The 18405-nt window shown below is 38.5% G+C and overlaps 1 protein-coding gene across 1 annotated transcript in view; it reads right to left on the bottom strand.

Annotated features, from left to right (window-relative positions):
* LOC106874987 (lysosome membrane protein 2) overlaps positions 1 to 16066 on the bottom strand; it is a 53254-nt gene extending 37188 nt beyond the window's left edge. The window contains exon 1 of the mRNA XM_089352558.1: positions 15872 to 16066. Within this exon, the coding sequence (XP_089208684.1) occupies positions 15872 to 15985 (114 nt within the window). The 5' untranslated portion in view covers positions 15986 to 16066. The remainder of the gene's footprint in view (positions 1 to 15871) is intronic.
* Positions 16067 to 18405: the final 2339 nt, after the last annotated feature.

Genomic DNA, 18405 nt, shown 5'->3' with positions numbered 1-18405 from the left:
AACTGTAATTCAGGCAACTGAGCATAAATGTTCCCATAAACATGGTTTCCTTTTTTGTGTCCCGAATAATTTCAGAATCTAATCACTCAGTCTCTGCAAATTGTTGTCATCTTAGTATTATGTGCATGGAATGATGCATTGCCATTCATGTGGATTCTCAGGTCATGCACCAACTATGACTCTGGGGTAGCACAACACCCCTGATTTTGTACATTCATACACATGCATCATACAGTCTGCCTTTTACTCTAAGGCCCTTCGATTCTAGTCCTTGCTTCCACAACTGAAACTTCTCTAGTTCTGATAGTAACTCAGTAATTAGCGCAAGGTCATCAGCATAGAGGAGCTCCCAGGGGCATCCTGCGTTATTGCCTGGAGGATTATGATAAATAGGAGGGGGCTGAGCATTGAACCTTGGTGGACCCCTACCTCTACCCAGAATTCTTCACTGTACTCGTTGTCAACCCTCACGTTACTGACAGTGTCTCTGTACATGGCTTGCATGTGTGTGTGTGTGTGTGTGTGTATGTGTGTGTGAGAGAGAGAAAGATAGAGAGAGAGAGAGAGGTGAGAGCATACAGCATTAGAACATGAAAATATACCACTAGAGTTTGAGAGTTACTACATGAAATGTGTTAAGGATCTGATGTCATACTTAAGCTATTTAATAACTTGAAATTCTTTGGATACAACCCACTCCCAAATGACATAGCTAAGGACATTAGAAAGTTAAAAGTTGCTAAAAATGTCATTGTATTTATTTTCTGATAAGATATGTACAAAGTTAATACTAATAAGTTTAATCAGCTAGTACTTAGCATCACTAATAAGTACCAGAAAATTACTGATAAAACATATAACTCTACAAATAAATAAGCTAAGGTAATTGCAAAAAAAAAGAAAAAAATCCATATAGATAACAGAGATGAGTTCTTAGCTAAATGTGAAGCAACTATAACATTAAACAATCTGTTATATGGACTGTTAGATATGTAATTCGTCTGACGTTCCGTGTGTCATGTGGTTCGTCTGAGTTCATTGTTTCATTGTTGTTGTCCTGTGGGACTGTCGTAGTAAAATGTCATTGATATATATATATGGCGGACATGACTTTTGTTTATTCATAACGAACATTGGGTGAGTGCGTTCTTTGTATGTAATTGAACAACAAATGTAATAATTAAACTGTATAACTCGTTATGTTATCTCTACGAGTCACCCGAGGGAAACATAACAGAGTTTATTGGCGTCGCCAATAGGACCGATAGGATACATGCTTACTTTACCGTAAAATTATTCATCGTAATAACAATGGCTGAAAAACAGACAGTAGAACTTATTAAATTGTTTAGGGAACAAATGGACAAGCAAATGCAACAACATCAGAGAGATATGGACGCTCTGTTAAAACTGTTTGGTGCTCGACAAGTTGAAGGCGATTCTAGTGGCTATTTTTCAGCTGCTTCAACAACAGTGTCGATTCCACCATTTACTGCATTTGATTCAGCGACAGAACTATGGCCTGATTACTGGTCAAGATTCCGTACATTTGTGGCTGCTAATGCTGTACATGAAAAACGCATGGCACAAGTGTTCCTGACCAATCAGACTGCTACTGTTTACAAACAACTTGCTAATCTGGCTACCCAACAAAATCCGCCTAAAGATATCAACAACTTGATAATGGACGAAATCGTTGACTTCATGAAGGAACAGTTCGACCCTAAACTTTTCATTGTGAGAGAGCGTTTCAAGTTTTGGAGTGATATGCAGCGGAAGCCAGGCGAAACTCTCCAGGAGCTGGCAGCACGTATACGCCAGGATGCAGCTACCTGTGATTTTCCAGCGATCACCAACCCACAGGATGAAGCTCTGAGACATAGATTCATATGTTCGGTTAACAATGAAGCGGTTCTGAAGGCGCTTTTTAAGATAAAAGACTCAGAACTAGATTTTGCCCGTGCTGTCCAGGTTGCCATTGAGACTGAAGACGCAGCAAAGGTTGCAAAAGAAACTGTATACGGTTCCAAAACCAAGCAGGTGTACAAGGTCCAGCAGAACAGGAATAAGAGTCCTCAAAAGAAACATCAGCAGTCTTATTCCACAAACCAGGAGAAATGCTGCCGATGTGGAAAGGCCCACAAAGCAACAGACTGTCCTTTCAGGGAAACCAAATGTCATTTTTGTGATAAAAAGGGTCATTTGCAAGCGGTGTGTAGGAAAAAACAACATCAGCAACGCAATGGTCATTCACAAACTCCCGTGAAAAGAATCACAAAAGCTGAGCTAGTCAAGGCGATCCTAGGTGAAGTTTCCCGAGGCACTCATAGTTTAATTGTGCCAGTAACAATCCAGAACAGACTGTTCACAATGGAATTGGACACTGCTACTACAGGCAATTTTGTTTCCTTGTCAGTCTGGAAACAACTTGGAAGACCAAAGCTGCAAGATGTCAAGCATCGCTATGAATCTGCCAGCAAGCACAACCTGCCTGTTCTAGGAACTTTCATGGGCCAAACCAAGGATCCAACAACTGGTAAGCAGGATCTTATACCTTACATAGTCACCAAGATCTCTGATCTTAATTTGCTGGGTCGGAATGCTATCCAGACTCTGGGAATTTCCGTAGACACTGCTCTAGGTTTGAAAAGCATAGACAGCCAAGCTAAGAGGGAAGGTGCAGAAGGGATGTATCCAAAGACCTCAAGCGAGCCCTATGTTTCCCTGCAGCAAGATTGTCACAACATGTGTGATGAATTTCCAGATCTTTTCAAGCAAGAATTGGGATGTCTCAAGAACTTTGAACTGGAAGTGAAGTTCAAATCGGACGCAACACCAGTCTTTCACAAGGCACGTCCGGTCCCATTTGCTCTTCGTGATGACCTGGCCAAAGGTTACGAAGAAGGCATCGCCAAGGGAATCTGGAAGCCAGTCCAATTCAATGAATACGGAACGCCAGTGGTACCGATTCGTAAAGCACACGCTTCAAGCAACCTGAAGCCCAAACTACGGATTTGTGGTGACTACTCTGTGGGAATTAATGACCAACTTGCTGATCACCGTCATCCAATGCCACTCCCTGCTGAACTGATGCAGAAACTCGGAGGTGGATTCGGATATACAAAGATAGACCTTGCTGATGCCTATAATCAGATCAAGCTGGCTCCAGAAAGTCAACGCAGACTCGCACTCAGCACTCACCGTGGAGTACTCCTGCAACAACGACTCCCTTTCGGAATCAAGTCAGCACCTGGTTACTTTCAGGAGATCATGGAAAACCTGACCCATGATCTACCTGGAGTGGCCGTCTTCCAGGATGACATGCTCGTCAGTGGGAAAGATGCAAACAGTCACTTAAACAACCTAAAGTGTCTGCTCACACGTCTAAGCGACAATGGACTCAGATGTCGCCGTGAAAAGTGCCAGTTTGCACTACCCAGTGTAGAATACCTTGGACACATTTTGTCGGCTGAAGGGATCACTAAGGGATCCAAAGTCGAAGCAGTCTTAAAGATGCCATCTCCAACGAACGAATCAAGCTTGAAATCTTTCCTAGGTTCAGTTCAGTTTTATGGAAAGTTTATCCCAAACCTAGCCAGTATAGCAGAGCCACTCTATTGCCTTACGAAAAAGTCAACTATTTGGAAGTGGGGAGATGAGGAACAGTCAGTTTTTGATCACTTGAAAAATGTACTTTCATCAAGTCAAGTTCTGATACACTTTGATCCAAACAAAACTTTGGGACTGGCTTGCGACGCATCAAACGTTGGTATTGGAGCAGTCCTGTTTCACCGCTATCCTGATGGAAGCGAGCGCCCAATAGCCAATATGTCCAAGACTCTTACTTTTGCACAGCGTAACTACAGTCAAATTCAAAAGGAAGCCCTAGCTATCATATTTGGCTTGCAGAAGTTTTACCAATATTTGTACGGTCGTAAATTCGTACTCGTGACTGACCACAAGCCACTGACATCACTATTCAGTCCGAGGAAAGGGACGCCACTTCTCGCTGCTAACAGACTAGCACGATGGGCCCTGTGGCTGAACCAGTTTGACTACACCATTGAATATCGGAAATCAGCAGATCATGGCAATGCTGATGCCCTCAGTCGCTTGCCATTCGGTGATGACAACGACTTTGACAGAAAGGAAAATGGTGAAGACATAGACATGGTGTGTGCCATCAAAGCTCTTAGTATTCAAGTCCAACCTGTGGATGCTAACGTCCTCCGTCAAGAGTCAGGGAAAGATCCAGTGATATCTACAGTGATGCGCTACGTCCGTGAAGGCTGGCCACCAAAGAACATGGAGATCAATGACGAAGTCAACAAGTTCCGTAAGTTATCAAACTCACTTAGTATCTGTCATGGATGCCTTATACATGGATCTAGAGTTGTGATTCCACATAGCTTGCAGCCAAAGATCCTCAATCTTCTGCATCTCGGACACTTTGGCATGGAACGCATGAAACAGCTAGCAAGAACTGCTGTATATTGGCCTGGTATCGATGCTGCTATAGAGATAGCCAGTCGACGATGTGATTCATGTAACGAACATCAAAGGCAGCCATCTAAGCCTCCAGTTCACCCATGGATGTTACCAGAAAAGCCGTGGAGCCGCTTACATCTGGACCATGCAATAAATTTTATGGGTAGAGATTGGCTGGTGATCACAGATGCTTATTCCAAGTACCCATGCATTCATCCTACTTCCTCCACGTCCTCCAAAGCCACTTTGAATCTGCTTGAGGAAGACTTTGCGCACTTCGGATTTCCTCACACACTGGTCACTGATAATGCACCAACTTTTACGTCTGAGGAGTTCCAGAGCTGGTGCAAAGAACGCGGGATCACACACCTGACAGGGGCACCTTACCACCCAGCTACCAACGGAGCAACAGAACGTTTGGTGCAGACCTTCAAACAAGCTCTGAGGAAGTCTTCTCTTCCGCCAACACGAGCACTTCAAGAATTCTTGATGCAGTACCGGAGAACACCAACATCCTGTGGATTCTCTCCAAGTGAACTTTTGAATAACCGGCAGATACGAACAAGGATTGATTCTCTGCTGCCATCGCCAACACACATTGCTCAAGGCAAACAGTCTAAGGAAGCACATAAGTCTCAGGTGACTCCAAGCTCGGCTGATGTCGCTAAAGTTACCAGGCAGTACAAGGCCGGAGATCCTGTGTATGCACTCTACTATGGACCTCGCCGAGACAAAGATCCCCGATGGGTACCAGCAATCATTAAGAAGTCATTGGGTACTCGCTGCTTTAACGTGAAGGTCATACCTCATGGCCCGATGTGGAGACGACACTGGGAACAGCTGCGACCGCGGTACACAACTGAGGAAGACAATGAACCTGGTGATGCAGAAAACACTGTATTTGAATTTGCAACAGATCACCCGATGGAGATCTCGGAAACTGTGCCACTAACACAAAGACAAACCAGACCCAAGACCATGTTACCCGTTCCAAAGTATGGACCAGACAACCCAAGACGGTCCAAGAGAACCCGTAAAACCCAAGAGAGACTTTGCTGTTGATACTTCTTGTGTAGCATCAATTTCAGTGGGGAGGTGTTATATGGACTGTTAGATATGTAATTCGTCTGACGTTCCGTGTGTCATGTGGTTCGTCTGAGTTCATTGTTTCATTGTTGTTGTCTTGTGGGACTGTCGTAGTAAAATGTCATTGATATATATATGGCGGACATGACTTTTGTTTATTCATAACGAAAATTGGGTGAGTGCGTTCTTTGTATGTAATTGAACAACAAATGTAATAATTAAACTGTATAACTCGTTATGTTATCTCTACGAGTCACCCGAGGGAAACATAACACAATCATAGTGCCAAGTTGATAAACAAGCCAAATTAAAGGTTAATTAACCACATTAGAATTAAGTTAGGACTAACCACTAAAAAATATTCAAGATACAAAACGATTAAGAAAAATATAAATCTACAACAATGGACCAATATTATAAATAAGTTTCATGTTGGGTTTGCTCAAATTAATATTTTAGTTTTTTACTCTTCAATTGCTTGATTCCTGCAAATTAAAGGATTAAATTGTATATGCAATTTCACCAGTATTTTAAAGAAATAAAAGTGATAATGTACACATGCAAGACTGTGCTCTTCAGAAGCAGGGTGGCTTGGGAACAAAATGAAGTTTGACTGCTGGTCTATTTCTTGTCCTGATGGGATCATATGACTATGCTGACTCATATGACTTCATCAGCTTATATACATTACACCACTTAAAATACAAATTACTAAATGCAATGTCAAGCTATACCAAGATGAGGGTTTAGTGGTGTTACATGTATGCAAAAACCAGTGATTCTCAAACTTTTCAGTCCTCTATAAAATGCAGGATAATTAACATGGAAAAAGTACATTCGTACACCATATTTTCCGGACTATGAACCATACTGCCCATAAACCTGCAACCCTGTAAACGACAGCTTAATCCACACAATAGCTCATTAGGATACCATAAATACACATGAAAATATGGGGAATCAATTGATCATTTGGTCACAAAACAAATGAGAAAATAAAACAGTCTGAAAATATCCCCAGCATCCTGTATCAACTGTGTAAGACCCATTTATGCCTATTTGGCAGAAAGAAACCGTAGGTCATACACCAAAAATTACAGTGGTTCTCAGGTTTTTGACATCACCTTCCCCTTTCACCATGTTTTGGGATGTTATTCCTCCCCATTGGAAGGTCATTCCTCATATTGATTATCTAAGAAGTGCATTTCAACCAATTTAGCTGTTTTCGGCAGAAGAATTGCAATAGCATCCCAAAATGTATAGAAGTTTCTGCCAGTTGGACCACTAGTATGCACAGAAAACAACAATTTTAGTAGAAACATTGTCTTCTCCACCTCCCATGAAGGTTTACCATCCATTTTCTTGAATCCCTGATACATAACATGACAAAAAAAAAATTATATCAGAAATTATTTATTCACAAAAGCAGACCCTCTGTCATTTTATTTACAGTAAAGTTTAGTGTGATGGATGTACTTGCTTTGCAGTCACCAGCTCTTCTATGTTTGGCTCTGTTTTGGAGAGGGTAACCCTCATATCTGGTGTGACACCCAGTCGATTTTGTGACTTTGTTTTGATGGCAAGGAGAGTGGAAAACACAGCCTCACACTCATAGGTGATTGGAAATGGCATCAGTACTTTAAGAGCCATCTTTGTGACATCAAGACATGACTGACATTTCAATCCAAAAGTCAAAACAGCACAGTTCACGGAAGAAAAAAAAAAAAAAATTTGGACTGCCATCATTAACCGAATCAATGAACTGCTTTTGAATTAAATTTGTTTTCTGTAGACAGACCGCTAACAGAGAGTACAAACGGATTCCTGATAAAGTGTCAGTATTTGTCAAAGTCATGAAGATCATGAAAATAAAAAGATATTTCCCTACCAAGTATTGACACATGTTGTTTCATGAGCTCAACGATATTGTCATCGACTTGAAGTTTGTTTTCATCAATAAACATGTATAGTCAAGGAAATGATGCAAAGTTCTTTCTATCCAGCTTTGGATGCCAAAGGTCAAGCTTCATTTTGAAAGCAGTTTTTCATAGTTATATCTTTCCCTTGCAGTGAAAGATTGGTGGCATTCATTGACTCGAATATGTCCACCAAAAATGCCAAGCAGATCAGAAAACGAACATCAGAGAATTTGGCATGCAAATCTGGCTTGGCATTTTATAAAAAATCATGGACTTATTTTCGTAGAAGAAAGACCCTCTTTATTGTTTTTCCTCTCAAAAGCCATCTCACATGTGAGTGCAACAGAAGTGCTTCAAATTCAGAATTGCTTTCTTTGCACAACTCAGCAAACAGAAGGGAGATGAGTGCATTCACTTTGATAAAATACATCATGTAATTCAGAACATTTTTTAACTCATCTGGCGGAGTTTTCACCATTAGTGCTTGTCAACGATGTGTACAGTGTACACCAATAGCACCTGGAGACTTTTCTTTCACAAAAGTTAAAAAATTGGTAAGGTAATCAAGCATTGCTGGAATGCATACTAATGACATGTTCCCAGTTGATATCACGTGCCTCAAAAACTTTGTCCACTTTGTTAAATATTTCTCTTGTGGCTGTTTTGGTGCTGAGGGTTTCGCAAAACAGGAATTCATCTTCCAGGTGAGTGTTATGTTCATAACATACATAGATGCAAAGTTGGGCTAAGTTGGCAACATCCATCATTTCATCAAGCTGGATCACGAAAAAGTTAAAAAGAGAGACCACCTGCAACAGAATGTTATCAGACAGCTCAGTTATTTGCTTGCTAACAGTCTCATATGAGAGAGAGAGACATGCTTCAGCATCTGATAACTTCCTAGCACATTCAATGTGGTATCTTTGCAACAAAGCAATATCAATGGTATCATGGGGCTTTTTGGCAACATCTATTTCCTTGAAACCTAAAAGGATGTTTTTAATGTCCAGCAAAGACATTCCTGCATGATCAAGTGTGGATTTTGTCAATCTGTCAGCTTCGTATCTGAAGAGGTCGATATCTCTATTGACTGAACCGGGATGCCTCATTTCAAAGTGCCTCTTTAACTTGCTGAGCTTTAGTGAAATAGACACCAAAACCTTGGAGCAGAAGAAGACACTGTGGCTTCTCTTCTCTACCAGGCTTTATCACAGTAAAACCAAACTTCAAATAAGATTTGTCATATCTCCTTTTTGTCTTTGGAGGCATTGTAAAAAAAAGATAAAATTCAGTAAACAAAGTTAATATAATTATAGTGCATTTTTATTTTGCATTTATCATATACTACGGGTGTGCATATATGCCTTATTGTAGCCAGCTTTTGGGTGTACTAATTAGCAATAAAGCTTACCTCTCACTATTAATGGTGGAAGAAAACCAAAGTATATGTGAGCATTGTTTTGTCCACTGATAAATCTCCATGAATTGATAACCATTGAGAAGACAGTTCTGTCAGAACACATCACCATGAAAAACAGCTATGCCTTATAAAGCCCAGCTACCACGTGGAATGATAATGGGTGTCTGGCAAATGGCAAGGTCATGCAGGAACATGCACCGGTGAGGATAATGACAACGAGAGACATGCAAACATGTAGACTGCAATAGCAGAGTGGTGAATCATGTGAGCGAGAATACCGACAGCAAATGCACAATCAATCGTTATACCCTCATATTTTCCATTGGCCAATCACACTTGTACTAAAAATGTAATTAGCAAATGAGCATGTAGGAGTTTTTGAGGTCAATAACAAAAAAGAATGATAACATGCATAAAATTGCTGTTTTCATGATACTTCGGTGTCCCTTCCAGTCCCTTTAAAATTGTTTCGTGGTTGCCAGTTTGAGAACCACTGCTTTAGACACTTTCAGAAAAAGTCTAATTGTAATTGTTAGCAGAATAGGCCTTTACCCTTCAGCATTTAAACTGACCATATCCGCTCTAAATATTCTATCCATTTTATGTTCAAACTGACCAGATCAACTACTTACATCCACCCTACACTGTCATCCTAAAAATAAACGATCACATCATCAAAATCTTGAAGCTACAAAGTAATGTATAATTAATTCTAAACAACATGAATAAAAAAGCATTTAGAGTAATTTGAATACTGAAAGGTTACGATAAAAGTTGACATCAGTTTTACTAAGGTTGACTTCTTAGCTGCTCCACAAAACATAAAAGCAGGTAGTTATAAGGCTTTCTACAAACCCAATAAACAATTATAAAACACATCATCATCATCATCATTTAGCATCTGCTTTCCATGCTGGCATGGGTTAGACAGTTTAACTGAAACTGGTAAGCTAGAGAACTGCACCAGATTCCAGCCTGATTTGGCACGATTTCTACAGCTGGATACCCTTCCTAATGCCAACCACTCCAAGAGTGTAATGGATGCTTTTTACATGCCACTGGTATGGGTACCAGTTACATGACACTGGCATTGGCCACAACTATGATTTCACTTGGCTTGACAAGTCTTCTCAAGCAAGGCATATTGCCAAAGATCTTGGTCACTCGGCATCGTCTCTGTGAGACCCAACGTTCGAAAATCATGCTTCACCATCTCATCCCATGTCTTCCTTGGTCTACCTCTTCCATAAGTTCCCTCCACAGTTAGAGATCAGCATCACTATATCATTATATAAATATAATACACCTTAAAAACATTTTCAGAAACTTCATCTCCAATATGAATAATAGAATCACCAATCCATCTTCTAAAGACATTCTTGACAAGGCAACCACTCACTACTAAATGAAGGCTTAGCTAAACAGCAGCTTCAAGGAACACCTCTGCTGTACACCACCTACCCAAACCAAAGATTTTGGGATAGACCCCACACCTTGTTTCATTATAAATGTTAAAACTAATATAACGAAGAAATACCTGGTACTTTTAGACAAACATTTCCCAGCATAACACCAATATCATAACACTTTTAACCAATATAATATAAATATTGGTAACTACTGTGCTCCCAATATGAAATCAATAACATCCCAAACCATGATAGTTGTAGACCAGGATGTTCATGTAGAAAGAAAGAATGATGCCTTTTAGGACATGTATGCAACATCACACGTTGTTTAGAGGCATTCTTACAAGAAAAAAAAAAAAAAAAGAACATCTTGAATTGTTTAAAATATTGTATAAATGATCAAAATTGAATTAAGAAGGGCATCTATTAAATAATTTGTTTCTAATGTTGTTTTGCTTCATAGGTGCAGGAGTGGCTGTATGGTAAGTAACTTGCTTACCAACCACATAGTTGCAGGTCCAGTCCCACTGCATGGCAACTTGGGCAAGTGCCTTCTGCTATAGCCTTGGGCTGACTAAAGCCTTGTGAGTGAATTTAGTAGACAGAAACTGAAAGAAGCCCGTTGTATGTGTGTTTGTGTTTGTTCCCCCACCATCGCTTGACAACCAATGTTGGTGTGTTTACATCCCTGTAACTTAGTGGCTCGGCAAAATAGACTGATAGGGTAAGTACTAGGCCTACAAAGAATAAGTCCTGGGGTCGATTTGTCTTACTAAAGGCAGTGCTCCAGCATGGCCACAGTCAAGTGAGTGAAACAAGTAATATATGTATTAAAATTAAGGCTATTATTTTAAAGCAAGTTTAAGAATAACAGCAGAACATTCACTGGTAGAATGATTCAGTATTAAGAATAGACACAAATTTATCGTAAAGTTCAAGTTGACTGGGACAGGTTGAATAAACCGATTAGTAAAACTTGAATTCAACTTGAACTTTGCAATATGTGTGTGTGTGTGTGTGTATACACACCCACACACATATACATATACCAAAATTAATAATGATAATAATCGATGGATGGAATTTATAATTTTAATTCATCGTTGCATGCGTTTCCACAAATCACATGTTTCTTACAATTACAGCCTGTATTCCTGGGATGGTTACAGTGCGTAGTATCCATGGATATTGGGTGGATCATATTCCTGCAGTCATCTCTTCAAGGGATATGACTCATGCGTTCATTTACCCAGGCCATATTGCCTGAGGAAATGAACACATGAATATGATCCATCCAATGTCCGTAGATATGATGGACTGTACTGTAATCATCCCAACAATATGGACTATGATCATAAGGAACATAGTGATGCATTAAAATATTTATAAATTCCATCCATGATAATTATTACCACATTATATTGACACAGCTCAGCACAACCCCAAAAATCTGCTATTCCCAGCTTGTATCATTAGGCTGAAGGTGTGATAATAAAATAGGAACTTTTATATGCATATTCAAAAACATTTCCCATAAACTAACTTAAAGAACACATATATCAATATATATATGTCTATATATATATATATATATATATATATATGTGTGTGTGTGTGTATATGTATATATATGTGTGTGTGTATATATATATATATATATATATATATATATATACATATAAAGCTATATATAGATACTAGCTGATATACCTAGTAATTCCTGGGAAAGTGGAGCTTATCCATTCTCATAATTGTTTCTGCTTGACAACTGGTGTTACTGTGTTTACATCGCCAAAACATAGTGGTTTAGCAAAAGAGACCATAGAATAAGTACCAGGTTTATAAAAAAAAATAAATAAGCACTGGGGTCAATTCGTTCAACGAAAATTCTTCAAGGTCAGCATGGCTGCAACCATTAAGACTGAAACAAGTAAAAGATAAAGATAGAGATATGACAATTTTGATGTTTATTTAAAAACCTTAGGTGTAACTAGATGACTGGACATTATGAAACAGTCAGAGCAATTAAAAATGAATATATGAATAGTTTATAGAAGAAAAGCCGGAATGAAAATGAAACAAAAAAAAAAAAGAATTTAAACACCAAGTAGGTAAAGCTGCAATATGCTGTCTTAACAGAAGCACTGGAGAGTTTTGGCAAAACAAGAAGCTCCAGGCTTTGGTTTTGTTGTATTTGAAGGCCATCTTCTGCTATCAACTTTAGTTAAAAGAATATTAACCCTTTAGGATTTAAACTGGCCATATTCAGCTGAAATATTCTACTTGTTTTATGTTCAAACTGGCCTGATATGGTCTCTCAAACATATCCTACAATGTCATTCTAAAGATATATAATTGCATCATCAAAATCTCAAACCTACGAGGTAATACATGATTAATTCAAAATAATGTTTATAAATAGCATTACATTTGATAAAATAATCTGAAGGGTTAATGAACTCAGAGAAAATTCAGCTGATAAGATTGCACGCTATGAATCAGAAGTGAAAGGTTTGTGTGATGATTTCACCTCATATTATTCTGACACTTCCAAATATTTACATAAGACCCATTTCAATATATTGTAGAAAGGTTCATGTGCATGTCAGAATTAGCGAACAGTTTTGAAATTGATGTGGACAGTATTAAACTTATAATATCATTTTACAAAGGTGATATTGACCAGAAATTAGTAAACAAGTGTTATATCAAAGAATGTTTGCACCTTAGAAAAGCTCAGGACACATAAGAAAAGATGTTGTCAAGAATGCAATGTACAGAAGTTTTTCAGCTTATTTGTAAGCAACACCTAATTGAACAGTTCCCTAATATTGGTTTCAAATTTTAGCACAAGGCAACCAATTTCGGAGGAAGGTGTAAGTCAATCACATCAGCCTCAGCTCTCAACTGGAACTTATTTTATTGACCCTGAAAAAATGAAAGGCTAAGTTGACATTGGCAGAATTTGAGCCCAGAATGTAAAGACAGATGAAATGTCACTGAGGATTTTGCCTGGCACAGTAACGATTCTGTTCGCTTTACCACCTTAGAGTTACCTAATATTACTGATATGTTTAAGGTGTACTTGACAATATCTATCATGAGCTGTGAAATAGGAAAAAAAAAATTTTCAAACCTATCCTTTATAAAGAACAAATGTCAATCGTGACTGAAAAGCACTAAAATTCTTTATGTATAGTGTTTCCAGAAAATGATAGGATTTTTTATAACAAAACTGTGCGTGAATACATTGCTAGAAACAAAGAGTATATTGTAAAATATGCTTCCTATAGCATATATTACACCATTAACACTATTTGACATACATCCCATGAAATAATATAAGTAAACAAATAGTGGTATTCTAATCTTTTGCGTGTACAATGTTAATTTCATGTCATGTGCCATTTTCCCAAAATCCTCTTTCATTTGATGAAGATATTTTAAACTCATTGCATTTCTGATCTTTCTGATACCTAAGGATGGTTATCGATGTGTTCGAGCCTTTTCTCAAACGTATTTCAAATGTATTTCCAAAGAATGAAAAAGCAAAGTTACTTCACTTTGTCTTACTCGTTTTGCCCCACCTAAATTTGTGTTTTGCATGCTCAAAGAGAACAAGGATAATTTTCTGAAACAGTGTTCTGAATATGCTTTAGTGTTTCTAATGCATTTAGAGAAGGTCATTTGCTTAGCTGACATAGCATTTGCAAAGTATTGAACATTTGTAAAAAACAAAAAACAAAAGAAATTTTTCTCAAAGTAAAAATTGCTATAAATATTACTCATTATGCCCCACCCATCCCTACCCAAAATCTGAGATTGTCCTCCACCACAAAAATAAAAACACTCTAAAGTGGCTAAAAAAATTATAAAATATCCAACTGTAATTTATGCCATTTTTTCCCAACATTTTCATTCAAGTTAGTTGACAAGCTTGAAGGAGTGACTTCACTTGGTTGTATAGGTGATCGAACAAGAAATACTGAATACAACTATCTAAAAGTATTCCTGAGGAGAGATGTCGAGCAACCCAAAACTTTTGTCTTGCAGTTTCCCCAGGTTCCGACCTTGTGGGTGTTTGTATACAAAGTGGGATCATCTAGATCGGTGAAATGCAGTCTATTGCTATGCATATTATTTATATTATTTACATTTGACAGATATTTGTCCTCATCTTGTTTGTTGTTAACACAACGTTTCGGCTGATATACCCTCCAGCCTTCATCAGGTGTCTTATTATTATTATTATTATTATTATTATTATTATTATTATTCAAGTCACATCGAAAAATACCTCAGGAATGAGAACCCAGGTTCAAAATTTCCCCAAGACACCAGACGAAGGCTGGAGGGTATATCAGCCAAAACGTTGTGTTAACAACAAACAAGATGAGGACAAATATCCGTCAAAAGTAAATAATGTACATAATTCCTCATCTCTTAAATATAGAACTGTATTATTATTATGCATGTTCTAATGATTGCACAGTTGATTATATAGGCAGGCCACACGTTACTCTGTAAATGCATTTCAAGGAGTAGTCTTGTATATTTTCGAATAAGAACGTAAACAAGCCTGATTACTTCTACATTGAATTCGATTGCTGTTTCTTGGTGGACAAGAAGAAGTTTTCTAGATTGAGGAGTCGAAAGTCTACTAAAGAAAGTATTACTGATATTTCCTTTGAAAGAATATTTCAACTCGTTGATCTAGAGGGTCTCTTCTGGGTCATCACGCCCAGAGTGACAAATAATAGTACTTGTAAATAAATAAATAAATAATAGTACTTGTAGCAAATAGTTTATGTCACTACTGTAATAGATCAAACTATATATACACAGTTATATAATCGATCGAGATTGAGGAGTCGAAAGTATTACTAATATTTCCTTTAAAAGGATATTTCAACTCGTTGATCTCGAGGGTCCCTCCTGGGTCAGCAAACGTTTGAAACGTTAGTGCTTTTCATCTTTAAAAAAAAAAACCTGATGACTTTTGTGCTTGCTCTGTATTCTAACATACTTTTTCTATTCGTTTGAGTTTACGACAATAATATGGAGTGCCTTTCCGAACGGTCATCCGGTCCTTTACCTGTAGGCTGTAACATTAGGGAGACTTGACAGTTATTTCTAGCATATCTAATGTCTCCATAAAGGCTCTCTCACGAGTTCAACGTACACAACAAATGGGTGTGTTAGAGCATGATGAAACTGCGATATATTCGTAAACAGAGACACACACACTAACACACAGAGCCAGTAAAACAAAAAGAGAAAGGTAGGTGTCAAAATAATTTAAACATAAAATGGATTGAGTAACAGACGAGAGAGAAAATAGAAAGAATAGATCAATAAAGAGGCAGTCAAGGAAAACAATGATAAAGATAAAACCGAGAGTTAGATAAATATACAAAACAGCGAAAGAATCAGAACGGTTGCACATACAGAATCGAAGGTGTATGTTTACGAGAGGGTTAACAAGGAGTAGAGACTGGAAAAGAAAATGTATATGATAGATGAAGGAGGGAGACAGAATATATACTCACATCATCGATTTTCTTTCGTAATATATAGCTAAAAAGTGGGAACATACCACCACCAATTGCCGCTATAACGAACCCTGAAACAAGTAATCCTATTACTGGTTTGGTAAACAACATCTTGAAAGATGTGATGTGATTAGGAGACAACTGTAAGTAGTTGACAACCAACCGAGTAAAGATTATAACTATAGAGGGTCTGCGGGTTTAAGTCAACAAGGGAGATAACTCTAAGAGGAGAGAGAGAGAGAGAGAGAGAGAGATGGATGATGTGTGTGCGTGTGAGACAAATGAAAGAGTGTAGCACACAACACACACGGGACGAATTACATATATTTTTAATAACAGTTTGACTCAGCTTCGTCTGACTTAAAGTTGCTTGGGCACGTACACACACACACACACACACACAAACATTCACAATTATAAACATGTATACACAAATACATTCTACTCTGTTCAACTTACATACATGTATAGATATATATAGATATATACGTAACACACACGGCCACAACCTTGGGCTGAAACATATAAAGGAAATAAATACATACATACACCCCTACATAATCATATACATACGTCGTCAAAGATGTACTTCCAGGATGAAGGTGAAGGACACACCCCCAGAGATAAATGCAGCCTGGCTGGTCGACGCAATCTTGTTAGGCTTGGAGGAGAAAATGTTGGTCCTCCAAGCCACGTGCATGGACCATAAGAACTGGTAGGTGCAAGGGCTTGAGTTATTAATTCAAGCCACCCCAGAAGACCTCAAAAAAATTATAGAAACAATCACTGTGGAAGATGTAGTGCTGAGGGTTAAAGTGGAGGGCAGAATCCCTAGGTGTTACCAATGTGGCCAAAAGGGTCACATTAGGGTTCACTACCCTTCATCACCCGCTGACAAAAAGGAAACTGCACCTCCACCTCCACCAGAAATCATCACAGAGATAACAAATCAAAGGAACAAGAAGGATAGGAAAAAATAGAAAAGAAAAAGAAAAAAGGAAGACATAAACTGGCAGTGTTGAGTCCCATGCCACATCCACCCAGTGCCCACTTTTCCACACCCTTCCCCTGCAACCAGTCCTCCCCCTAATCCGGGTGACATGGAAAAAACTTGCATGCACTCACAGGTGTCCCAAAACCCACAATACCCTCCCCATAAAATAAAAAAAGAAAACAAAGGAACAAAAGTATTAATTTTCTATGATCTAATGAATAAACAATTGGTAGCCGAAATCAAGACTTTGGAAAGTATGAGATTAGTAAATGCCTGTTACAAAATCCTCATGCATTTGGGATACGCGATCATAGATATAACAGATAAAAAGAAACTAGAAAATTACGAGAAAGTGAAATACTTCGAAATCAAAATAGAAAAAGAAATACCACACATGATAAGTGCCAAAAATTTATATACAAAATTTAACATTAACGTTGCAGACTTTCTTAAAAAGTAATCACAAATGAAATGATGGCGCCCGGATGTGGAACCGAGTGTCATTACATCTTTCATTTTTTCATTTCAGCCTTTCACCCGTTTTTACCTACCCACATGTTTGTATTGTTTTGTATTGTTCCATCTGTATTTCACCCCTTGTGGGTAATAAAAAATTCATTCATTTCCTGAAACATGCCAAGACTGACACGAAATCAGAGGGGGCAAGCCACTGGACGCCTCCATGCTGCTCAACATCTATGGGTCATTGCTAATGACTTGAACTGCAATATTTGGACAAGTTAGCAGCTGAGGGAACAATACAATGCCACAAACAGCACGGATGATCGTTCACACAGTGGCCGACTGAGGGTTACAATGGTATGTCAAGATCATCACCTGCACTGACAGCACTTGCAGGACTGATTTCAGAGAGCAACGGAATCAGCCAGGCAGGCTGTAGAGACTCATCACAGACCCATTTGTGCAGAAACAGTTAGCCGCCAGCTGAGATCTTTCAATCTGTCTTGTTGATGTCCAACTAGGGGTTTTATCCTCACAGATCGTCATCGACAGGCACGTCTGCAGTGGGCTCAAAAAAGGCAGAACTGGCGATATCAGCAGTGGAGGACTGTAGTCTTCTCTGACAAAAGTCAATATCGCATTTCTGTGACAGATGGCAGAGTTATGGTTTGGAGAAGAAAGGGTTGTGCCGATGGCTGTATCATGGAGAGAGACTCATGGAAAGGACAGAGCTTCATAGTATGAGGTGGAATTGCACTCAACCAGAAACTTGAACCAGTGGTCTTCCAAAACATCAGCCAAAACCAGGAGTAACCGCTGCTTGCAACATCGACCAAGTGTTGAGGCCTCACATTGTGTCATACTTTGGTGGTGGAATGATGGCTAATAATAAAAAAAAAGTGCTAATATGAAAGGTATTAAAGAGCAACAAATCCAGAATGATGCTAGCCCTCATTACACAAGTGTATAAGAGAATGATAGTAAATAGGCACATGGATAGAAAAAGAGTATATGATAAATGTAAGTAAAATAAATAGAAACTTAATACAATAATCAGTAGAGAACCAAATGTAGA

The sequence above is a fragment of the Octopus bimaculoides genome, chromosome 5 (assembly GCF_046866305.1).
Source record: "Octopus bimaculoides isolate indiv1 chromosome 5, ASM4686630v1, whole genome shotgun sequence".
NCBI lineage: Eukaryota > Metazoa > Mollusca > Cephalopoda > Octopoda > Octopodidae > Octopus > Octopus bimaculoides.
The sequence above is the reverse complement of the archived record's forward strand: the minus strand, read 5'-3'. Positions and strand labels throughout refer to the sequence as shown.